General features: G+C 31.9%; 4 protein-coding genes, 1 long non-coding RNA gene and 2 pseudogenes across 5 annotated transcripts; 4 read left to right on the top strand and 3 right to left on the bottom strand.

The window, feature by feature from the left end:
* Positions 1 to 4,214: 4,214 nt before the first annotated feature.
* LOC123220862 (probable E3 ubiquitin-protein ligase RNF144A) lies at positions 4,215 to 5,024 on the top strand. The gene is made up of 2 exons (XM_044643450.1): positions 4,215 to 4,839; positions 4,982 to 5,024. The coding sequence occupies exons 1-2, from the start codon at positions 4,235 to 4,237 to the stop codon at positions 5,022 to 5,024; spliced, it is 648 nt and encodes a 215-aa protein (XP_044499385.1). The 5' UTR covers positions 4,215 to 4,234.
* A 3,917-nt stretch (positions 5,025 to 8,941) lies between these two features.
* LOC123221227 lies at positions 8,942 to 9,849 on the top strand. Its single transcript, XM_044643998.1, has 3 exons — positions 8,942 to 9,082; positions 9,158 to 9,257; positions 9,503 to 9,849. Exons 1-2 carry the CDS (start codon positions 9,015 to 9,017, stop codon positions 9,252 to 9,254), a joined length of 165 nt encoding a protein of 54 aa, XP_044499933.1. The 5' UTR covers positions 8,942 to 9,014; the 3' UTR covers positions 9,255 to 9,257; positions 9,503 to 9,849.
* A 465-nt stretch (positions 9,850 to 10,314) lies between these two features.
* On the bottom strand, positions 10,315 to 11,448 carry LOC123220861 (annotated as a pseudogene).
* On the top strand, positions 10,784 to 13,686 carry LOC123221224 (annotated as a pseudogene).
* An 897-nt stretch (positions 13,687 to 14,583) lies between these two features.
* Positions 14,584 to 16,124, top strand: LOC123220860 (putative pumilio homolog 19). The gene has a single exon (XM_044643448.1). The coding sequence runs from the start codon at positions 14,584 to 14,586 to the stop codon at positions 15,937 to 15,939; it is 1,356 nt and encodes a 451-aa protein (XP_044499383.1). The 3' UTR covers positions 15,940 to 16,124.
* A 1,657-nt stretch (positions 16,125 to 17,781) lies between these two features.
* Positions 17,782 to 20,055, bottom strand: LOC123221228. Its single transcript, XR_006503241.1, has 2 exons — positions 19,942 to 20,055; positions 17,782 to 18,146 (listed from the first exon to the last, which is right to left on the bottom strand). It is a non-coding gene; the product is annotated as an uncharacterized LOC123221228 (long non-coding RNA).
* A 508-nt stretch (positions 20,056 to 20,563) lies between these two features.
* LOC123221223 (salutaridine reductase) lies at positions 20,564 to 25,187 on the bottom strand. The gene is made up of 4 exons (XM_044643996.1): positions 25,009 to 25,187; positions 23,815 to 24,082; positions 21,766 to 21,948; positions 20,564 to 21,113 (listed from the first exon to the last, which is right to left on the bottom strand). Exons 1-4 carry the CDS (start codon positions 25,071 to 25,073, stop codon positions 20,721 to 20,723), a joined length of 909 nt encoding a protein of 302 aa, XP_044499931.1. The 5' UTR covers positions 25,074 to 25,187; the 3' UTR covers positions 20,564 to 20,720.

Genomic DNA, 25,187 nt, shown 5'->3' with positions numbered 1-25,187 from the left:
TGGTAGAATTTGATTTGGATTGAGCCTAAATAAGGTTTATCTTGAGTTCAGCTAGAAATCAAAGGAATCAAATTTGATTTAGACAAACCAAGTCTCAAACTTGATTAAAAAATCATACTATTTTAGATTCGATCGAAGTTAATTTAAATTCAAAAGTTTAAATCGATTTAAATTCAACTCATTTTTAGAAAAAGGAATCCAATGTTTATCTCAAATCATTTTAAGAAAAACGAGTTCAATGTTTATCTCAAATTCAGCTCATTTATTCGAGTTTAAACAATTGAAATTGAATCTAAACCTAGATTAATAACGAGATTACCTTTGATGTTTTGAAAGTCATGCAAAAACTATCCTTACAACTAACAAAAGTTGCATTTTTCATAAAGCATCCTTCTTGCATTTCAATGAGTGTGAGAGCATGAAATATAAATGATTACCAACATACTAATTACATTACATTTTGTAATATAATTTACAACATTTTGATTAAACTTTGAGTGTTAGAAGAAAAAAATTTTGAATTAATAGTTGGGGGTCAGAAGTATTTTCTTTAAATATTGGAGGAAATTAAAAAATTATAATTATTAATAATTATAAAATTAGATTGTGCTATCAGTTGAGTAATTAAATATGCTATATGTTATCAATTCTTATTTTTTCATTAAACATCCATTTTTGGTTGATTATAATTTCTTTTTTTTTTTAAACAGAGACTGTCATTCTGGCAAGAGAGTCTCAGGAGATCAAGTTCATAACCTGCAAACTGATTTACTTGTTGAACTTGTGAATTCACCCCTGCACAACCAAGCTGATAATGCATCAACATCATTTGATATCGAGGCTGGAGGGATATTGAAACCAGAGCGGTCAGCTCAAATGAAACAAGTCCTTCTGATGCTGATAATGAAGCTGAAATTTCCTCTTCTCAGATAGGAACCAAAATCCAACTCTTAATTACGATGATTTTGAGTTTGAGATAAAATAATATTCATATTATGTATATATTTTTATAGATATTTATTTCATGGTAGTTGAATTACGTATTGTATATCGAAAACCTATATAATAAAATAATAAAAATTTTATTTGTCATATTATCATACTAAAAAATATCACAAGCATCTTCTAAAAATTTAAATTTTCCAATTACATTTCTACCGTATTATTATTTCTTTAAAAATATGTATTGATATGTATCACATCGTAGTGATTCGATACACTTTAAAATATATATCATTTTTTACCTGTGTCATATCGTATTATAAGATACGTATAGTGTATAATAAACTACTGATAATAATTTGAATTAGTTGACGTAGTATGCTAGTATTATTAATTTTAGAAAAAAAAAAATCTGTGGGTAAATTAAATTAGTATTTTGATTAGATTGCACTCCATAACTAATTACTATTCAACTAAAACTTTATTAAAAAATAAAATTAAATAAAAAACAATTCCTACTCAAACAGAACTTCCTAAATTTTTCACAGATGAATATCATTAATAAATGACCTCTACAACTCATTGTTGTATGCAAAAACCCTAAAATCAACCACATTCCATGAAACAGGCTTGGCAAAATCTGAGCAAAAGCATGCACCATCAAGAAGGAGATCAAGTGGATGCTAATGCAAGCTCCACTTGCAAGATTTGCATCGACCCATCTCAGTAGGCAACAAATTCAAACTTTATGGGTCATAATGAAGTTTCTCATAGGGTTAATTGTAACCACCCACATATTTACAAATTTGAGTTTGAGTAGGGTTAGATTCGATCCAGATTGAGTCTAAATAAAACCTAAGTTGAAACTAGTTAGAATTCAAAAAAATCCGTTCGAGATATATTAATCGATGTTCGATTTCAATTAAAAACTAATAATAATTTAGATTCAATTCGAGTTCATTCAAATTTGAACTTGAAATTAAAAATCTAACTTGAAATCGGTTAGAATTCAAAAGAATCAGTTCGAAATATGTTAATTGAAGTTGATCTCAATTAAAAATTAATATTAATTTCGATTCAATTTGAGTTGATTCAAATTTGAATTCGAATATTTGGATCGATTCGAACTTGCGTTGTTTTATGAGTTATATTTTGCAATGAAATTGTCAATATGAAAAAAAATAAAAAAAAATACTATGAGCATTGTCAGCATATGGGTGAAATGGTGTAGAAGTAAGAGCTGAAGTCCTTGGACGATTATAGTAAGGCCAGTTTGCAAAAAAAGAATTGTATGGGGTTTAAAATTATAACTGGTGAAACCTGTAACTAACTGTTAATTTTAACGGTTTCCATCCACTTCTTCCATTTGAGTCTTGAAGAAGGGAAAATATCCCGTTTCTGTAAGTTTTCTCATTTTTAATAAAAGAGTTTTCTCTCATCACTTTTAAGCATTTATGCTATAAAACTAAATTTATTTTTATGTTAAAACAATTCAAATGATGAATTGTATAAAATTATTTTAAATATTAATTTTAATATTTATTTAAATAATTAATTAGTTGGACCGAATCATCCATTTCAATGGGTGGGCATTTAGTCGGATTCTAAAAACATTGTGCCAAACACGCCGCCCTTTGTCATCAGGTTACCTCTCTGGCCATGAATTTGGTTTATTCTATTTGTTTTTTTTTTCCCCTTTATTTATGATTTTGATCTTGAATGAAGTGCTGAGAATGCAGCCTATGAGAGCCCATTTTCTGTTATGGTATGGAGATATAATATTGCTATGGATGGGCTGGACTCGAACCAAGCCCGTTTGAGTTAGAGTTAGAGCTTAGCTCAAACGAACCTGAAACGAGTTAGTTTTATACAAGATCGAGCTCGAATTGAAGCTATTCATCAAATTTTTCAATTAAAAATTTTGATACAAAACGACGTTGTTTTGACTAGTACGTATTAAAATGATATCATTTTAATAACGAAAAATGAGTCAAATCGAATTCGAACCGAGTTCAAATTTAGCTTTCACGAGCTCAAACTCAAGCTAAGTTATATGTAAGCAGAGCCGAGCCTCGAGCTCGGCTCAAATCCAGCCCTAGCTATGGAGATATAAACTGTTTTGTTGTGAACTGTGGCAATAATTTTATTGGATTATTGAATTTTTGTTATGAAAAATTTTGTAGGGAACGAATTAAGGATAATTAATTTGTTTTAATTGATTATTTGTATAAACACCCATACAAATGTTGATGTGTTATGGCCTTAATTAGTAAAAATGTGAATTATTTGTGTTTTAAACAAGTTATTCCGAATTTTTTAATTTAAAACATATTAAACGCATATTTTATATTTTTTTGTATTAAATGTGTATTTTTTCACCACAAGATTTACAAAAAATGTTAAAATTATGTTTAGTATGTTTATATTTTTATAAACGTATTATTGATGATATATTGTATTAAACTCGTATATACACGTTTCATATTTTTTTCATATTTGAATTTTATGACCGTTTTTTATAAACATAATTTTCACATTTACTACATTATATTTGTATAATTCCTGCACCAGTTTTTTTCCATTCTCGTATTTATTAACTACGGTTATGACATGATTTTAAATTAAAGATAAAATATCACTAAATTACATAATGATATATTAACTTTTTTTTTATAATTATTCTTTTTTAAATTAGTTTATATAGGGTTGGATTCGAACTAAGTTAGATCGCTCTCAAAAGTTAGTTTAGCTTGAATTCATTTATCTTAAGTTTGATCTAAGTTTGAATTGAAATGATTGGTTCGTTTTATAAACCAAACATAACTCAAGTTAGAGGGAGTTCAAGTTAGTTCAACTCGCAAGCTAGGGAATTGTTCAATTCGGTTTGAATTTCGATTCGAGTTATTTTAAACAATTATTAAAATAATATCATTTTGTCAATTATTCAATAAAATGGTATCGTTTTGTCAAGTAACTGCAAACATGATTCATAAATCCGAACCACATATTTGAGCAAGAAACTCGAACCAAAATAAAGTTAAATCTAACCAAACTATTTTTCATTTGAAGAAATAGTATTTGGACTCAATTCGGTTTGTATCCATTTGTACTTATAAAATTAATACTTTAGATTACAATTGAATTCCTTAACTAATTACTACTCCACTAAAACTTCATAAAAAGACAATCCTACTCAAACAGAACTTCTTAAATTTTCACAGATCAATAACATCAATAAATGACCTCTACAACTCATTGTTCCAAGCAAAAACCCTAAAATCAACCATGCACCATGAAACACTCTTTGCAAAAACTGAGCGAAAACATACAGAATGAAGAAGAAGATGATGGTAATGCAAGCTCCACATGCAAGATTTGCATCGAACCCATCTCAACACACAACAAATTCCACAACAGTAATCATTGTGCTCACGCCTTTTGTGTAGACTGCATAGCCAAATATATTGAACTCAGGGTCGAAGATCACGAAGCGATGATAGGGTGCCCCGAATTGAACTGCAAACAAGTTTTAGATCCTCTATGGTGCAGGACCATCATCTCAGAAAGTGTATTTGCAAAGTGGTGTGACGTTCTGTGTGATAATTATGTTTTAGGGTTTGAGAGGAGCTATTGCCCTAATAGGAATTGCAGGGAGTTGGTGGTGAATGAGTGCGGTGGGGAGGTAAAGAAAAGTAAGTGTCCAAATTGTAAGGAGTTGTTTTGTTTTGGGTGTAAGTTGAGATGGCACGCAGGGTATGGATGTGAACAAAGCAGAAACTTGAGGGACCCTAATGATAGTTTGTTTGGGCAGCTTGTGGAGAGAAACGCCTGGGTTGTTTGTCCTGCTTGTGGATATTGTCTTGAACGCGCAAATGGCTGTAACGTTGTCAAATGCAGGTTATTATCTTACTCTCTCTCTCTATACATATATGCATGCATGCATGTATATATGTATGTATGTATGTATGTATGATGCAGTCCTTGACTTTGTTGCTTTGATTTTGCATTTTCTACATTCTTTTTTGCCAAAATTATATAGTTATTGCAACACCTTGGTCCAAAAAAACAGTGGATATGAATAAAGCCTAAACACGTCTTCACTCAAATTCGACTCATAACAAATAATTAAGCTCAAGTTTAATTGAAATTTATTAAGTCAAAATTAAGGATCATTCGAGTTTGTCAGATTCTAATGTAACCTCTGTTGCCCTCGCAATTAGATTTTTTTTTTTTTTTAATAAGAAGCTCCTAGACAATATTTGGTTTGAGTAATATTTTATTATCAAAATAGAAAAATTATCTTGAAAATAGAGTACTTGGAAGATTACTGAGGTATAAAGGATTACTATGTTTGATAAAATTTGATAGGTATAAATAATTATTGTATTTGGTTAAAGTTAATAAAAGAACACTAATAAAATATTTTACTTAAATAACCTTGAATATAATTATTTTTAAATATTTTTTATATTATTATTATTGTATCAATTAAAAATAAATTTATTTTTATCTCAAAAAATTAATAAATAATAATATAATTATAATAAAATCAAGATTACCTTATTAATCTTTTAATACTTAAGATGAAAATAGTAATCAGATTACCACTTATATTACCTGTCACGTCAGTATTAGTAATAAAATATTACTATAATATTTTATTACTGACAAACCAAACAAGCTAATAAAATATAGATTACCAAAGTAATTTTTAAATCTTGAAACCAAACGACCCCTTAGTTTAACAAGACTACTCCCTAATCAGGGTTTAATCGACCAACAAATTTTGAAATCATGTCTCTTTTTTGGGTATCCTTATATTTGTCATTCAAGTTATCCCTTCAAAGGAAACAATTAGATCATATTACATTATTAGTTACATAATATTACATACTGAATAGAGATTGAGGTAGATGAGTGCTTCGGGATGGATTAAATCCAAGCCCAAAGTTGTAGAATGTCATCGACCAAACAAAATAAGCCAAGTTGTCGAACTAGAGTTTTATCTTAAAATTAACTCGTTCAAATCAAGTCAGCTTCGAACCAAGTTCATCTCACCTCTGCAAGTGTTTATATTAGATTTAATTGGACCTTTCAACTCAGCATTCAACAAGAAAGATATTGTAGTTTATTTTTTTGTATTTGTTGAATTGATTATTTATTTATTTTATTTTTGATTGCAGATGCAGCACTTTTCTTTGCTATAGATGTGGAAAAGAGCTTGCAGCCACATCATTATACAGATGTAACTGCAGCTACTTTAATGTTATCCATTTACCATTCGACGTTTATACATATACCATGGTTGTAATTTTACTTTTGTTTTTTACGGGATTAATTTACCTTTCGATAAAAGAGGGGATATTAACCGATTAACACTAATTGATTTGTCGTGATCTAATTATTTTTTTAATTTTTAACTTAAAATTATTTAATTATATGATATTATATCAGTTTATTTATATTTATTTACATACATTTGTTTGTACATAAAATATTATTGATATTTGTTTGAATTTATGATAGTGGGTAGACATGTCAATTAGGTCGGGCCAAATGGAGGCCTGGCCTGAAACATAAAAAAAAACCCGGTCTGACACTGTAGAGTGTCGGGCCAAGCCTATGGGTCTATCAGGTCGGGTTTAGGCTTTAATATTAGACCTATAAGCTGACTCGGCCTGCCTCGATACTATTTATAAAATATATTTTTCTTTTCTGGACGACATAAGCAAGAGGCAGCAGAAGCAGAAAATTTGCTTCTGCTTCTGCCACTTGGCAAAAGGGCAGATTGGCCTCTGCATTATTATTTTTATATTTTTATATTTTTTTAAATAAATCTATTTTATTTTCCTTTATTTTCACTTTTATTTATAAATCTTTTAATCACTCAATTTTAATTATTTTATTATATTTTTAATCTCATTAACTCTCTTTCAAAAAATATCTAAATTCGTAAATAATAATTCTTTATATTTACAATTTCATTTTTATTTTAATTTTATTATTACAAAATATTATAAAATATCTAAATTCACAAATAATAATTATTTATCTTTGAAGAATTCAGAGATTTAAATATAGAAAATGAGTATATAAATATTATATAGTAGATATATTTTATTTATGTTTCGTAATTTATACAGTATGTAAATTAATTTATTTGTATTATGTTATCAATTTATAATATTTTTTATCATATAACCACAATATTCATCCATCACAAGTGAGAGATTATAAATAAAATATTCATGATACTGTTATCGATTTTAATAATTGAAAAAAATTATGTTAAAAAATTGATTAAATGGGTCAAATCGGCCTGATTAAAGCCTAACCCAGTCTGACCCGATTAAAGCCCGATCCGACCCAATTAAGACCCGTTATTATATGGGTCAGGCCTTGGGCCTTTATATTTCAATGGGCTAGTTCGGCCCGAAGGCTCATTACTATTTGGGCCTTAGGCCCAACCCAACCCATTAGCCCAATGGGCCGAACTAGAGCCGGCCCGGCCTGGCCCATTGACATCTCTAGTAGTGGGAGAAAGAATTTTAAAATCAAATCCTTCTTGTATTGACCTAATTGAGATGACATTGTTTGTTTGAGTTTGTGAATGGAAAAGATCGAGATCAAATCCATAACTCTTATATTAACCTTGACATGGTATCGCATTTTGTAGGGTGCGAGAGCATAAAAAATAAATGGTTACTAATATATTAATTAAATTATATTTTGGAATATAATTTACATTACTAATAGGTATAAAGTAATTAAAGCAATTTCAATATTTTTATTAAACTTGGGGTGTTTGAAAAAAAAAATTGAGTTAATAGTTAACGGTTGGAAATATTTTCTTTATTAATAAAATTATATATATAATTTTTATACATAATTTTATATTTAAATTATAATATATTATTATGTGACTGAATGTTATTTTATTTTTAATTATCTGATTATATAATAACATATTATTATTTATATATAAGATTATATATAAAAATTATGCATATAATATTACTCATTTTGTAAATATAGAGGAGAATAGAAAAATAATGCCCAAAGAATATTTAAAGTAATTAATAAAATAAATGATACTTGTCAAAATGGAAAAATAAATAAATGGCCAAATGACTATTTCCCACCCAAGGTTTGGTGCAAGCCTAACGATCCACTCGTTAACTATCGAAAATCTAAATACTTACCAATATCTTAAATTTTACTATTACTGTTAAACATAAAATTATCATTTAATAAAAATATTTAAAAAAACTAAAATTTTATCATATTTTCATCCCCCAGGTTTCAAAACTAACAAATTTATCCCACCCAAAGTTTGAAAAACTTCATCTCCCCCTTTAGGGTTTTCCGAACATTATCGATAGCTGAAGACAGTGGCGTTCTCTCTCCCTCTTGGTTTTTCTCTCAGCGGTGCTTCATTCCTAGCCATCATTGGTAGACAAAACAAATCGACGAAGAGGAATCGGTCATCTCTAGACAAAGACGACTCATCATTGTTGTCTGAGAGATGATGACAATGCATCGTCTTTGTCTCTAACGAAGATGAATTGACGTCTTTGCCAAGAGAAAAAGGAATGCCTTTGTCTCTAACTCTCATCGGTCGAGATTGGTTGAAAATTGAAGGGGGTTGATAGAGAAGTAGAGAGGGAGAGAGAATGTCATCGTCGTCGCTGTTGTCTCTGGTTGTCGGCGACATCATGAAAGAACCCTAGGGGAAAAAGTTAATTTTTCAAACCTTGAATAGGGGAAAATTTGTTACTTTTTTAACTTGGAGAGTGAAAATGTGATAAATTTTTATTTTTAAATATTTTTATAAAGGATAACTTTATCCTTGATAATAACAGTAAAATTTAACAAATGGATAGATATTTGGATTTTTGATAGTCACAGGTGGGACCTTGTATTTTCACCAAACCTTGGGTGGGAGATGGTTTTTTGGCCTCAAAATTGCCTTATCCTGTCGCCCGGACGGATTCTATACTACCATTTGAATTGCAAAAGCGCTAAAATACCGGAAAAAGCCTAGGAAAAATTTCATCAATATATTTCTGAAGATGGAGAAAAGATTCAGCTTGATTGAGACCATTGCTACTGCCGCTGCATTCTCTGCTGTTTCCGCATGGTATACCTAACTCTGTTCTTACTACAACAAAAATTTCATTTTATTTGTTAACTTTTGTGATTGTAATATTTTCAGGTACGGGTTCATGTTCGGAAGAGAATCTGCTCGCAAAGAGCTCGGACAACTAATAGAGGGTCTTCGTCGAGGAGATTCACCTCCTCCTCATCCTTAATCGGTATTTTATGACCTGCTTTATTTTCAGCTGAAAGAATATCTGCATTACTGATTAAGAGGATTTCTTGAAAAGTTGTGATATTTGTTTCTGGATTGTTTGTTCGTGGTCTAAACCTGATACAGAGGAAAATACACATAATTTTGCCTTTGATTGTTTGCATTTGATCTGCTTTATTATTAAGCATGCATTTTCATGTTGGTCCATATCTGAACTGTGGATTTTTAATGCATGTTGAGCAAATTCAGATGTTGGAACTAGTCTTCCGTAAGAAGTGGATTTAAGGTGTTGGACTGAGTCAAAGCTCTCTGCCGAGGTTTCTTGAAGCTGCACCATGACCATCTCTGCACCAAATTTTTCATGGCTTCTTACATTAGAATGTCTCTTACCGAAAACATGTTTTCCCGGTTGATGATTGTTTGTCACTAAACCAGAGCATGTTGACTAATGGTCCTGATTTCTTCTTCCTTTCCTGGAAAAGTTTGTATTTTGATATTCTTAAGACATGTTGGCAATGAGCTTGGTTTGCTACCTGTATCGATGTTCTAATGGCCTCCTATTATAATAAAGTGTTTTTGAAATTTTGTTTGGTACATTTGATTCCAGGAATTTATTAATTTTCTAATAGGAGTAATGTCAGCCTTGAGTACATAGAAGGTGATTCTCTTGAATCTTGCATCATTTCATCACTTGAGTTTTAGGTAGTATTTGAATGACATCAGTACATCAATATTGATCATATAGAATAGAGAATGAGTTGAAAGCCATAGGTTTCTTTATTTCCATAAAAGATAATGTTTTGAGAAGAACAAAATTCTATTGGATATTGTTGATACACAATGAATCTATTCAATCTCACACCTAAATGTCATTTATCTATAGACCGATTTTTCATGTCTATAAAACGGATTGAAATGTATATTAGCTGATAAAGATGTTCTCCAGTCATGATTTGGAGATAGGATGTACAGTTCTTATTGTGTATACCTGCCACAACATTTTTTTCTTTCTATATTATGATACACTATGTACTGTAATAGTGCAACATGAGAATGCTTTGCTACACAAGAGCAGCTTCCTTGTTTTTCTTCTCCTTTTTGTCTTTACCAAAATCAACATAAAGGTTGCTCCCAATTGAGTCACATTCTGGAAGTCTGGTTCTACCTCCTTCTCACATGCTTTTCACAAAGTCCACGAAATGTCTCCAGTTGTCCCCCTCAAACAATTTCTTGTTCATTCTTAGATATGTAAATGCACTCAATTCATTGCCAGAATCTGATCTACTTGTTGCCATAACTTGAGTATAAGCACTTGCATCATACCTTCCAGGGCATTCTCTCCAGCAAGTTCTGCTGCAGCAGTCTTTGCTGCCATCTTTACTTGCTGAACTAACCCTTCTGGAGAGCTGTTTGCATTATCAGGTTGTTCTCTGGCTCTTATTTCCATGCAGGTGAAGTTAAATATTTTTCCATGCTTACTGAACATTCTTGCTATTGGTGGGTAACCATCTCGATGTTTGGTATTGTAGTACCCAGCGGTTAATTCAGCCAGATGAGACATTGTTTTGTGATGCCAGTGAATTCCAGCTACTTTTCCAGATAGATTTGCACCATTTCCTTGAAATATTCCTTTTGCAGCTGCCAGAATCCGATCTCCGTGATCTAGTAGCTTTGCAGAGTACCATTCCAAGAAAAATTGTCCATACTCGGAATTCCAGGTACCATCCTTCTGAAAAAGCCTGTATCTTCCGGAAATTGATGGTATTGCCCAGAATCATGTGGACCGCTTCTTCCCCAATCCTTTTTTACCAGATGCCTCTGCTGATACTGCCATTGAAGCTCTCATGTACTGTTTCAACATGGTAGCTTATTAATCTTAAATTCAAATAGGTTAATTTCTCCAATTGCAGTATGCAACACTCACCTTTTCATGGCATTGGAATTCCCTGATTCCGGGAATCTCCAGGTTCCATTGCTTTCTGGATGAGCTGGGTGTCTCAGTTCTCCACAAGGACCCATGCCCACTTGAATTTCCTGCAATAGGAGTTGATAATGAGTCCAAGAAACTTCTGATCAGTTTTAAGGCTTGAAAAATGCATGTAAAATGGAAGCTTGATGAGCATGGTTGACTTTGTTTTGAGCCAATTTTCTTGTGATGAAATGGGGAAAAAGTTACATTTTGTTGATATGATCATTATTGTAATGTAAAATGAAGTTTGATGAACATGGATTCCCCTATCATAGGTCTTGTGTATTTTGCAGGAAACTAAAATAAGTTACATTTTGAGGCATTGTGCTGATTTTTGTGAGGATCATTAGGATGTTTTGTTGAGCATCACAAGTTTTGATTATGTTTGTTGTTATAGTGTATTTGAACTCTGGATTCATCTTGCATAGGTTTTGTGAGAAAGCAGGGATGGCGAATACAGCTTGTTTTATTATTGTGAGCCAGAATGAGATTCCTATATATGAAGCTGAAGTTGGATCAGCTGTGAAAGTATGACATTCTCCATTACTGCTTTATATTTTTCATGTTTAATGAAATTGCTTTATTAGTTTAGTTATCTAGAGAGCTGTATATTTTTAGTATGTTTTTAGTTTTATGTTGATGTGGGCTTGTTTCTGGTTCCATGTAAATGGTATGCTGAGAAACCCCTTGCCAAGTATGAGACTATAGACTACTATCTGACTCTGGGAAACCTTGTCTTTGTTCTGTTCAAATTTTTGGTAACTGAGAGCTGCTTGCCAAGTATGAGACTATAGACTACTACTGGACTCTGGGAAGGTGTCACTAGGAAGGTATATGAATTTCCAACCAAGAGGTTGGAAATTCAAGTGTAATTTCTCAATTCATCCCTTGGGATTCTGTTAAAAAAGTCATTTGGTATTGGATTTATTTAGATTCATTAGGATTTTGATGGAAGCATCATAATATTTTGTATTTCTCGAAAAAGGATCATCATAACACGACATTATTGTCTCGGAGAAAACTGTGGTTTAAGTGCTGTTTTTGGTGCTGTTATGTAGTAGTACTCTTCTAAATTTTCAATGCCAAGTTTCTGTCATCTAGGTCAAGGTTTTCACATCGCATTTGTTATCTTAATTGTATATGCATATCTAGTTTTACTTCATTGTTGCTTGTGAGTTGTTCCGAAGCAGATACCCTGTTCCCATCAACCTCGTGACAGAGAGAAGACACTGCACAGCTGCACCAATTTGTATTACATGCAGCTTTGGATATTGTTCAAGACCTTGCATGGACTTACTAGTGCCATGTGAATTCTAGTTCTCTCTATATATCCATCTGAATCTTATCACAAATGTCTTCCAGCACCTGATTTTGTTTTCATTCCTGAACCTCATAATTTTTATTGTCATGCTTTCTCTCAGGTTCTTGAAAGCAATTGACAGATTTAATGATTTGGTGGTTTCCGTCTATGTTACAGCAGGTCATATCCTTCCGTATACTTGGATTTTGTTTTATATATATTACATAAAATTTTTGTTATTTTTTTCTTTTCTTTTACACATTGTTTGTGGTCACAGCAAATTACTCAAAATTGATTAAAGAAATTCAAATGTTTTGAATACAGGTTTCATATCTTACTTCTGTCCCAGTTGTGCATCTTTGATTCTGAAACAACAATAGAACTACAACTCTTTCCGTGCAATCTATATGTATATTAATTTTTTTTAAACCATGCCAATGGTTGTGGTCGGTGTATTTTTTAAGTATTGCAGGCTTTGGCAGTAGAGTCTCATTACACTTGTGGTTTTCGTTTAGTAAACTAGTTTTGAGTTTATCTTTTCTTTAATTTTCCATACATACACGGTTTATGCTACTTCACGACTCTCGCAACGATGAAGGAATCAAGAGCTTTTTCCAAGAGGTTCATGAGCTTTACATGAAGGTAAATTTATTGATTTTCTGGTTTGTCTCTGAAGTTTTTCACCATTTATATGTCCTAGCACTGTGTTGAATTATTAGTTAATTAGAGACTGCACTGGTTCTAGTTCTATGGAGCTCGATTATGAATTTCAATTGAATCTTTGTTCTTTATCCTGAAATGAACTGTTGATTAATACAATTTCTAAAATTTTGCAGATTCTTCTTAATCCATTATAGTTGCCCAGTTCCCGCATTACACCATCTCATTTTGATACTAGTCGGTGCACTGGCGAGAAAGTATCTGTAATTTTGTCGTCACTTTTCTGGCTTCATACTTGATATTACTTGTTATGGGATGGGGAATGATATACATGAGGGCTGAGCCCTTCTGGTCGGAAACGGTGGTCGGATTCGCAGACCTGTAGAGAACAATGAAATTTTTAAGGCGTACGATATGACTTTTATAAAATTCTATTAAATTTTAGTATCTTTTGAGTAAGGCAACAGAGGCATTGTACACTTTTATTATTAGTAAGTTTCACCTTATTCTATATGTAATATACTCCAAACTAAAGTGGATTCAAATCGAATTGAGTCTGAATAAAGACTAAAGTTTGCTCAAATCTAGAACAGTGAGGTTGAATTTAAGCCAGCTCAAATGCTGAAAACTGATGCTAGAGAAAATGATAAGTTGTCAAATATGGAGAAAAAGAAAAATCATTAGCATAGTAGTTGAATCGTATATTATAAATTTAATTTTTTATATCGTGTATTATATATCATATCATATGATATATGTTTTAAAAAATAAAATTATAAAAAATTATAATTAACATGTTATTATTTTAAAAAATATTATAAACACCCTTAAAATTTTATAAATTTTTATATATATCCTTAACACATTATCATTTTCCTTAAAAATGTGTATCGGTAATATATATTGTATCGTAGAACTTTATAATATGTATCATTTTTTACCCTCTATTATATCATATTATATAATATATATTGTGTATCATAGGATACTGATAACTATGATTAGTAGAGAAGAAGTTACCTTTGATGAAGACTCATCAACAAACTCTCCAAGTTGAGCCAAACTACCATGTTCGTACTTCACTTATGTGAGAGCCAAGCGCAGCTCAATCCCACCCTGCTTCCAGTCGACAACATAATGATTACAGGGAAGATGGCCCAAATTTTACAAGCCCTATCCCAGTTGGTATCTAAACCAGAATCCTTTACAACTTTAATTCGGATTCCTAATCGTATCAGAACTTGTAATCAAAATAAAAAGAACCTACTTCAATCAGAATTAAATTAAGTTTCCTCTTTTCAGACTAATTTCCATACGAGTTTAGGATTCCTGTAATTGTTATATTTATTCAAGAGTTGTGATAACTCTATCAAACTTTCAATTTCTTTCTCCTTGTTCATCATGAAACCCTCAACTGCTTCTTCTTCTTCTTCTTCTTCTGCATCCTCTTTCTTAAGTGCTTCTGCATCTGATTATATACCCCCAAACTCAAGTGCTTTTACCTCAGCCGATGAACTCTCAGAAGTCTTTGCGAATCTTCAGGTTTATAGTTCTTCAGGTTTCTCTTCTTCTTCTTTACCTGCTGCTCCGTTGTATTCGGATAGCATCTGGGCTGTTGACAGTTTAAGTAATGGTGGATATGGCTGCTGTTTTAATCCTGGAATTTGCTCTTCTTCAATCAACAACTTCCTAGATGCAAGTCGTTTCTTGTCCCGCCCGCCATCGATCCTGGAACCCGGCCTGGAGAGTCGAGGAAACTCTTTTCCAATGTCAGGTGATGAATTTTTTAATCTCGGAGTCAATGGAATTCTCCTGATGGCAAAAGATGAACATGGCTCGAAGTTTCTCCAGGAAGTTATGTCTTTCCAAGGCGATTCCAGGATTGTTACCAGGGTGTTTGAGATGGTGCTGGAGTTCACCCTGGAAGTGATGACAAGCCAATATGGACGTTTTGTTTTCGGAAAATTGATTGAATCCTGTAACCAAGATCAACTCCAAGCGATTACCTTCAAGATTGCATCGGACGATAACTTGTTTATCAATGCATCCAGGGATAAAAACGGTTCTTCCTGTATCAAGAAGCTCATCCGAATTCTTGGCAAAACCCAGAAAGTTTTCCTGGAAGAAATCATGTTGACATTAGGAAAATTTTTTCAGTTTCTGATGATTGATAAAACAGGATCCTCTGTAATCTTACTCAGTCTAGACAAAATTTTTTCCAAGAAGAATGATTTTGTATATCAAGCAGCTTTAGAACATTGTCTCACAGTGGCAAATAATGAACAAGGATGTGTCTCCATGAACAAGTTCATCGATGAGATGAGAGGTCCACGCAGAAAACAAATTCTTCTTTTGATTTCGATGAATGCAGCATACTTGGCGAAGAATCTCTATGGTAACTACGTTCTGCAGCATGTATTAGACCTCGAGGATCCTGAACTTATCAGGAGAATTTGCTTGGTGCTGAGAGGCCGCTTCATCGATCTTTCCATGAGAAAGGGAGGGAGTCATGTGGTAGAAAAATGCCTCAAATATGATAAGTTCATGCCTGACATAGTTGAGGAGATTATGGGAAGCGATCGAATTGTGCAAGTTTCGAATCACAGTTTCGGAAACTATGTGATGCAAACAGCATTGAGGGAAACACTGAGAGTGAATAGAGACCTCCATGGGAGACTTGTGATGAAGCTCAAAGAACATATCAATGATCTCCACCAATTCGGACATGGCAGACATGTTTGTAAATTGATTAGATAGTATTGTGAATGTGTAGAAGTACATTTTGAAAGTAATTTTATGTATCTTTGATGTAATTTAATTATGAAATTTAATGTTGGTCTGCAAATTACTGATTGATTAGCTAATGTATAGGCCTTAATTACTTGGATGTGTTGAGATGATTGTTAATATTTGTCAAATAATAAGGATTGCATATTTAATTACTTGTATTTATTTGCTTGAATTTGGAGAAGATTGGGTAGATTCGGGAAAGAGAAGAGTTTATGGGAAAGAAGAAAAATTGCTAAAATAGAAAAAGGAAAAAGAATTGCTGATGAGACATCGATCTTGTGTTTGATAGATTGATCCTTCTTTAGCTGAAGCTTGGCCTGTTCAAGTTGAACACCGAGCCAAGTGAGCTTGACCCAGGTTGAATCCACTCCTAGATATGAAAAGAAGGGGATCAAGGAATCGATGCAAGAGAATTCCCTGAAATTATATGTACACACACACTGCCGATGATTATAATTAACACGAGAAGGGGCTTTGTTTGAAATGTTTATCATCTAAGTGGGTTGATGGATGATGCAGACCTGGATTCAGAGCAATGGCTATCTACTGTGGAGTTCTGCTGCTGGATTCAGAGCAATGGCTATCTGCTACGAAATTTTGCTGCTGTCAACAATCCAGATGCAAGGAAAGACCAAACTCAAGTAACAACCAAAACACAACGAGATAGAACAATGTAATAGTGTTGTAGACAAATGTAATCTCGAAATATTTATGTATTGAACAATATTTTTCAGAAATAGAAATACAACTACTTGATTCACTCGGTTCACTCCTTCTACATAAACTAAAAAATCACACTGAGAATGAAGAACCACAATAAATCATTAACCAAGTTTCTCCAGCATTCGAGAGGCTGGAATCTCTCCCACTTTCTCTTTTCCCTTCAATTTTCCCTCTGCTTCCTCTCTCTTTTCTTCCAGGTTTATATCCTTATTTTCCTCCTCCTCTCTGATGGGCCCATCCTTGCTTGCCGTCTCATCAATCTTGTCTCCTCTTGTGGTCTCCTGATTCTGATGTGAGTCTGCCATTTCTTCCACTCCCAAGTTACCATGTGTATGTGGGACCTAACAATGGAAAATAGAAAAATTGAGAAGGTGAGATCAATTTTGAAATAAACTGAAAATTACAGGACTGTGATTGAAGAATATTAAAATCCTTTTTACTTTGTAAATTCAAAGATGCCTATTGCAAGTCCAATAATATGTTAGATTGGTAGATTGTTCAGGCAAACAAAAAAAAAAAAAAAGAAAAAAAGAAAAAAATTATTATGATATCATTTAAATGTATACATTATATGATATGGCATCATCATCATTTATCATTTAAATGATGTGTAGAAACAATTATGCATGCTATTGGGATGACAGTTAAAATTTTGTATTTGTATGTGTTTTAACAGAGTAAATTATTGGAGGAAACTAAACTGTTGAATTTGAGTTTATAGGAAGCACCAAAATTGTAAAGATTGATGATCAATGACTCTACAGGAGATCCGTGAACATCTCAATAACTTTTCTGGATTGAGCATGGCAAACATGAAAGGCATTGGAAAAATGAAGTTCCCTGTTCATGCACATTTTCATTGTTCTCTTTTTCTAATATACCATGCATAGATCAAATTTGTGCTACTTATTTGTTGCTGTACAATCTTAAATGCTATTGTCAAGTTTCAATTTTGTTAGTTGATCAGCTTATTCCTAGAATGTTAATATCCATACAAAGGTAATTGATATGAGAAAGTTCAAACATTCCTGCTTTCAGCAGCTGCGATCTTTGTTAAATAATCATTTGATTGCAGAAAGGATAAAGTTGCAAAAACAAGAAATATAAATAGAAAGAAAAACTGTAATCGGTTCTTACATGTTAAAATTGACCTTTTTTCTTGTTCAGCTTCTTACATTTTCACACAAGGGAACAATAAAACAAAGTCTATAATAGATGATTGATTCAAGTATCTTGCTTGTTTTTCTGCGCTTCGAACTTATCTATAGCTGTCTGAAGTTCATCCGTACCTCCAACAGCTCTCATGGTGTAGAAATACACCCCAAAGACAAAAGAAGTCAAGCCTCCAGCAACTAGGAGATTCTTGGCCTTAGGAGCAAGGCTGCTGTATCCCAAAAACCCAGCCATCACAGAGAAAATAATTCTTACTGCAAAGTAATTATACCTCAAAGCTGCACACCATGCAAGAAAAGAGGGAAAAAAGTCAATTTCATAAACTCTTTCTAGCACCACCAAAGATTACGCACACAAGAGCAATGATTTCCAGTTAAGTTAATCCTCAAATTAAAACTCAAAAATCTAACACAGATCAAGCATTTCTAATGTTTCTCAATAATTATAGCATCAACAACAAAGGCATAAATATCCATAATCAATCAACAAGAATAACAACAACAATGCACTTAGTAATGCAAGCCATAAGATCCATAATCTATTGTGTTTCTGTTAGGAATCCAGCCAATTTCAACCAAAAACACAAATAACGCCACAAATAAACAAACTGAGACAATTTTATAGATAAAGGAGACTACAATAGGATAATCCAACAATTTAAGTTATTGGCCATTTGAGACATCAGAAATTTCTCAAATAAGCCCTAAGACTATTTGCAACCAAAGGTTGCCTAAAGACCTTAATTTTCTCCTCCCCCTTCTACAACCCTAATTAACCTTTTTATACATTTATTTCACCCCTAGAATTGAAAAATGTGTCCCCTAGGTTCTAATATTACCTGCTCCTTTGAAATCACCTCGTCCTAACAATTTCTCAACTGTGTCGAGTGTTTTTCACAGTTAGCCATAAAATCCAAAATTTGGTTAAGTATAGGTCTCTATGTTGTGTATAAATCCTGCTTCTATGAGAAACTTTAATGACTGTAGCCTTCCCATCTAAAACACTATTTATCACATCACATGGGAACCTTCACCCAGATGGTGCATTATCTCAGCCTTAACCAATATAATAAAGGAGGTCCTTTTGGCACGATTTTAACCTTTCTGTTTTCAATCTTAAACTATAATAAGATTACACAGGTAACAATTTCAGTAACAAATATAGATCCAGAAACAACATTTCTTCAAACTGTTACCAGAAAAAACCATAAAAAAAATCTCATTTCCAGCAACCACACTCTATGTAAGCTTATATGACCATCCACTTCTTATTATTAGCCATACATCTCTAAAATTACAATCGGATTCTTCTGCATGACTGCAGGTTAACTCCAACATAAGAATAAAACCCTTTTCATTTCTGCCTTTTCACTTTCAATCTTAAATCGTACAGTAAACAATACCATCTAATTCCCGACAATGGTGTTTACAGAAAACAGTTTTCCTCCAACCGTTACCGGAAACAACCTCCAAAAGCTAATTTTTTTCGATCCAAATTTTTGAAGTCAGCTTATCTGAATGTTAATTACTTATTACTCAGCTCGTATGTATATTAATTACTCCTCTAATTTCATCCTTTTTCTATACAAAACATAAACACTGAATATAAACAAAACATAAATAGGAGATTAAACAAGAAATTCAAGGATCTAAAACTAAAATCTCTAAGAGTACATAATAAGACGCATTAACATTAATTCTAACCCGAGCAATATTATATGTACAAATATTCACTTACTAACGGCAACAAACAAGCTGACATATTATCATGTGATCGGGTGATTCAATTGTATCAATTAGTAAGAGAATGTTTGTACATAAAGTACTATTCTTGAAACACCAAAAAGATACAAAACTGAAAATTTATCCAAACAAAACAAATCCTAGATGAAATCTTAACCGAAACCAAAAAAAATCCGAAAGGGTATCGAGAAAACATGAAGAAACAGAGAAAAACGCAACAACAAAAAAGAATTGAAAAATGAAATATAAAACCGAACAAGACAAGCAATTAAACCAAAAATAAAAAATAAAATATTATGAATCAAAACAAGTATAGAGAGTGAAAAAGAACCTAGTGCTGTGAAACTGTAGATAAGAACAAGCTTCTCAGAACCCTCAAACACCGGAGTACAGAGGAGAAACTAAAGATTGGTGTTTCAACTATGAACTGGGCCGAGTTCGACTTAGATAAAATGGGCTTTTTTGAGAAAGAACAAGCCCACTATTTTGTTTATGTGTTAAGATAGAATAAAAAACAAAAATAGATTTAAATCGAACTGATCCGAGCTCAGGGCCAGCCTAAGATTGGTTCAAGTATAAAACGACCAGCTTAAGATCGAGTTCAGCTTGCTCAACTATTAAATAGTGCTGTCAAAGAATAAGAAGTGTTATTAGAGAAGAAGAAGAAGAATCTAACCTTGGTTCTAGTAAGTGAAATTTTTCGGACAATATTTTCCTAAATTGATGTTACATGAATCAAAATACGATAAATAATCACTGTAAAAAATAATAATTTGGATCAACTTAATTTAAGTAATCACTTGATCCATAATTTTATTAAATAATGAAACTAGTTTGTAATAATGTAATATTGGTATAAACAATTGATTTTATATAATATTGTATTTCAAATACATTTGGGATATGATAGATTTATAATAATACTTCATGTATAAATGGTAAACATTAACAGATACAAATAAACTAATGTATTATTTGATGATGGAATAATTTTAAATTAAATATAAAATAAATAGTTAAATTAACCAATAACATGATAACATCCATTTATTTATGCTGGTTAATATCTATTATTTGTATATATAATATTATTGTTAAATTTAAGACATCCTATAAATTAGATTTAACAAATGGGTTAAACCCAACGTAAAATTTAGATGTTGAGAGCTCTTCAGGAGGAAGCAAGACGAGCCTTGCGGCAACTTGTGCAGCTTCATCAGCAGAATGAGTGCCTTTACCACGAGTCATGGATGTCTGCGTGAAGCCGGGACAATAGCAATTTACACTGATTCGGTTCCTTTTGCAACGCTTGGCCAAAACCCTAGAGTATGCATTTAGGGCAAGCTTTGAAACTGCATAATCCGTCCATAGTTCTGGCCAGCCTTGGCTCTCCCATGTCCCATTTTTCACACTTTGGAGAAAAGATTTGGCTGTTTGGTCAATTTGATCTTCGGAGAGGTCTTCTTGTTGAAGAATTTGCTTTATGTTAGGGTTTCTCACTTTCTGCATGCATGATCAATAATATGAGCTATCGACAATTGTTTATATGTGAAAAAATTAACGATAGAAAGCAAACCAAATGACAGCATACTACTTTCAAGTATTAATAATGAATACGAATACGGATACGTGCGTTGATATATTATTATATAATTAGGTAATTTTAAACTAAATAATAAGTGACAACTAATTACTTGATGACACTATAAATTTATATGCATCTTCGTATCCGTAGTTAATTCATATAGTATTATTCATAAAATGAACCATAACTAAAACTGGATTCAATCCAAATTGTTCTAACTTAAATTTAAATCAAAAGATCGAGCTTATTTTTGTAAAAGAGATGAGTTTGAGCACACAGATCGAATCTAAAATTAAATTATTTTTAACTCGATTTTAATCCTCAACTGATCGATCTCAATTGGGTCTTGTTTAAACTTTGTTCAAATTGAATCTAACCTTACAACTAACCAAACTTTTTCTTCAATATCACCTTATCTGTTCTCTTCACTCTTAAGAGACCACCTATATAATCTCTTGTTTTCACCATTAATTTCAGAAAACAATTCTTAAAAACATTTTCTTTTTCATCACTAAACCCTAAAGAAACCACAAAAGATAATCAATAAATAATTCTTAATTAATCACTTACAGCTAATGAGCCAAGTCTGGAGCTAATGTTGAGAATTCTGCTTCTGGAAGGAGAGAGACGAAAGAAGGGCAAGAGGGATTCAGTAAGAAGCTTGGCTCCATAGAAATTGGTTTTCATGACTGTCTCTGCATGCTCCACTGAGTTCTCTCCAATGTTATTGAATGATACAGCTGCATTATTCACCTTCAAAGCATTTATAATATATTATTGTTATTCCACACAACTCAAAATCAAGAGAGTTAAGGGTATTATAGTAATTTCCTATACAAACGATATGAAATTTTACCCTTACCCATAGAGTTAGTAAGTCGTAAAAATTATTATTTTGATCAAATGATATTCTCCCCAAAAAAAAAAAAAAAAACAAGAAGACTATGTAATATATTTAAGATTTATCATCAATCAGTATTGAGGGTGGATTCAATCTGGATTTGAGTTGACGAAGAATTAGCTTATCAAGCTTGCTATCTACAAATACATTAATCTATTTGGTCAATCTTTGCGTGCTCCATTGAGTTCTCTCCAGTGTTATTGAATTACTCAACAGCTCATGAAATAATACCTATAAAATTAAGAGAGACTTAAGGGTATTATTAGGGCAAGCTCGGGTGGGGCTAAAGGGGGTCAACTGACCCCCCTTAAAAAATTTTTCAGATATAATTCTTAAATTTTTATTTGATCTCTTTTAAAATTTTAAATGACCTCTTTTGATTTTGAAAAATTTTTAGGTATAACTCTTAAAATTTTATTTAATACCTCTTAAATCTTATTATTATTTTTATTCAATTTAAATCTTCTAAATTTTATTTCTGGAATCGTCACTGGATATTATAGTTATTTCCTATGTAAAGGTTCTTTGACCAAAAATATACTTAATAAATTTTTGGTAAATAATTTCATAAAATATCATTTATTGGACAAAAAAAAATATATTATTATTATTTTTTCTAATAATAAATGTCTTTCTCTTTTATAGTGTTTCATCCAAAATATTAATATAGTTTTGGCTTTTAAACAAATTCAGTGGCGGAAAGCTTAAACTTTCCAGTTCATGCATCATAATTGACTTTATAAAAAATTAATCTCCTTGACTCCCTTTCTCACTTTTTATATATTCCAGATTCCTCACAAAATTTATTAAGTTTTCTCCCTTAAAGTCTAAAATTATCCCACTAAGCATATCTTTCTTTTAGCATGCGGCAAAGCAAACTTGCGGTGGAAGAAGAAATTGATTAAATTATTATTAAAAGTTTGCATGAGAATCATAGCACATGGAAGGCACAGATCGATATTCTTATTAAAAGTTTATTTAATATTCAAAAGTTAGCAGATTTTGTGACTCTTGATCTTCTTCCAAGTCAAGAATTTATTGCAAGATCTTAGACTTGTATACCTCAATTAATACAATAAAATTTCATGTACAAATTTTTGAGTATATAATTAGATATATTAATAATATATCATTATATGATAGTTTTATTTTAAATATAACATATAATAACATCTAATCATATGATAATATATCATCTATTTATTCAATTGTGTACTAATAATACTCTTTATATATAAACGATTGGATACTAATAAATACAAACAAATTGACGTACTTATTAGTAGAGATGGATCCAATCTAAGTATGGTTGGATCAAATCTATAACTCAGTTCAAATGAGTTGATTTCGAATTTGAACTCCAATTTAGCTCAAAATCAACTTTTTTGCTCATTTGACGATACTATTTATTTCACTAATGATACTTATTTATTTCTCTAATAATATTTATTTGTCTCGACAATAATTCTCAAATAACACTATATACTAACTCAAAAGAAGTTGAATTTAAGTTGGGTATTATGGTTTCCATCTGAACTCGAAGTGGCCGAAACTCAGCTCAGCACCCCTACCTGTTAGTACCAACCGTTTCTCTATACTGGGTTATTCTAATGCAACTTAATATATATGTATGTATGTATGTATGTTATCTTATTTCTGTCTCACGTAGTTGCAAAGAGCAGATTAAATATTTATGATGTTTTCAAGGGAAAACTTACAAGAATATCCAGGGCAGCAAACTTGTTTCTGAACCATGAAACGAAGGTTGAGATGGAAGAGGAATCAGAAACATCCAGGCGAAAGAATGTGACATTGAGAAGCCCTTTGTTTCTGAGTGACTCAACTGCTCTCTCTCCTCTTTCGGCATCTCTAGCTGTTAAAACTACTGTCAATCCCAGCTCTGCAAGTCTCTTCACCAGCGCAAATCCGATCCCTTTGTTTGCTCCTGTAACTATGGCCACTGTCTCCTTTGACCACCATCTAATGCTAAACAAAGAAAGAAGGAAAGCAAGAACAACATTAGAAATTACCAAAATAATTTTTATTCAATTACAAAAATAAAAAAGACATTGGCGCTTTCGTAGAAGCATAGGACTTCTGGGTGCATCCTCTTAAACAAATATTATTTCAAGCTTACATTTCTTCTGTTTATACTACTTATTTCGATAATGCTGAATATAATACCCGGTGCAATAGCAATGGATATAAAATATTGGTATAAACCCTGTCGTATTTAGATCAAATCGATAATATTCAATTTGAGTCAAGTTTGGACATATTTGAGTTTGTATCAAATTGATAATAGAAAAAAAAGGTTGATTTAAAGTCAAACTACCAAAATGAAACTCTAGGTCTAGTTCTCTCATTCAAATTGAATTAATTTAGATCAGATCTATCCCTAATACATCATTAAATTAGAGATAAACTACTAAACAATCATATATGCAATGACCCGTGAACATTTGTGCACGCACTTAGATGTGGTACTAAGGAAAGAGAAAGTTATGTTAAAAAAATGAAAGCACTTCTTTGTGAGTATTTTTTCCAAGCAAATAACAACAATATAGCTCTCTTGTAAGAGTTGAAAAGCACCTTAGATATTTTGAGAAGCACTTTTAATTTGAAAAAAGAAGGGAAAAATGTTTTTGCTGATTGCCAAGATGGAAGCCCTTTAGAGAATAATAGTAAAACCATTTCAAGACCATTTTGATACATTAAGAGAAAGGAGAATATCTAACTGAACATACTTTTACTGTAAGAGTTTTTTTTTTTTTCCCGGAAAATAATACAGAAAACACTTTCATTTATTATCTGAATGGTGCAAAAATAAAAGAGATATAGAGTAACTTTTCCTGGGCTGAAAGCGCTTTTTAAGAAAGAAGAAGAAGAAGAAGAAGAAGAAGAGTTGTTACTTTGACGATGAGATGGAGGAAGAAGAAGAAGAGATGCTGATTTCTACTTGATCTTCTGCTTTCATTATAATTTGCAGCTGAAACAAGAAGCTGAATATGAAACTTCAATTGAATCTATGAGAGATTTCAATCAGAGATTTGATGAGAAATACATATATATAGGGGGAGAGAGAGATAGA

The sequence above is a fragment of the Mangifera indica genome, chromosome 7 (genome assembly GCF_011075055.1).
Source record: "Mangifera indica cultivar Alphonso chromosome 7, CATAS_Mindica_2.1, whole genome shotgun sequence".
Lineage (NCBI taxonomy): Eukaryota > Viridiplantae > Streptophyta > Magnoliopsida > Sapindales > Anacardiaceae > Mangifera > Mangifera indica.
This window is presented reverse-complemented; position numbering and strand designations above follow the sequence as displayed.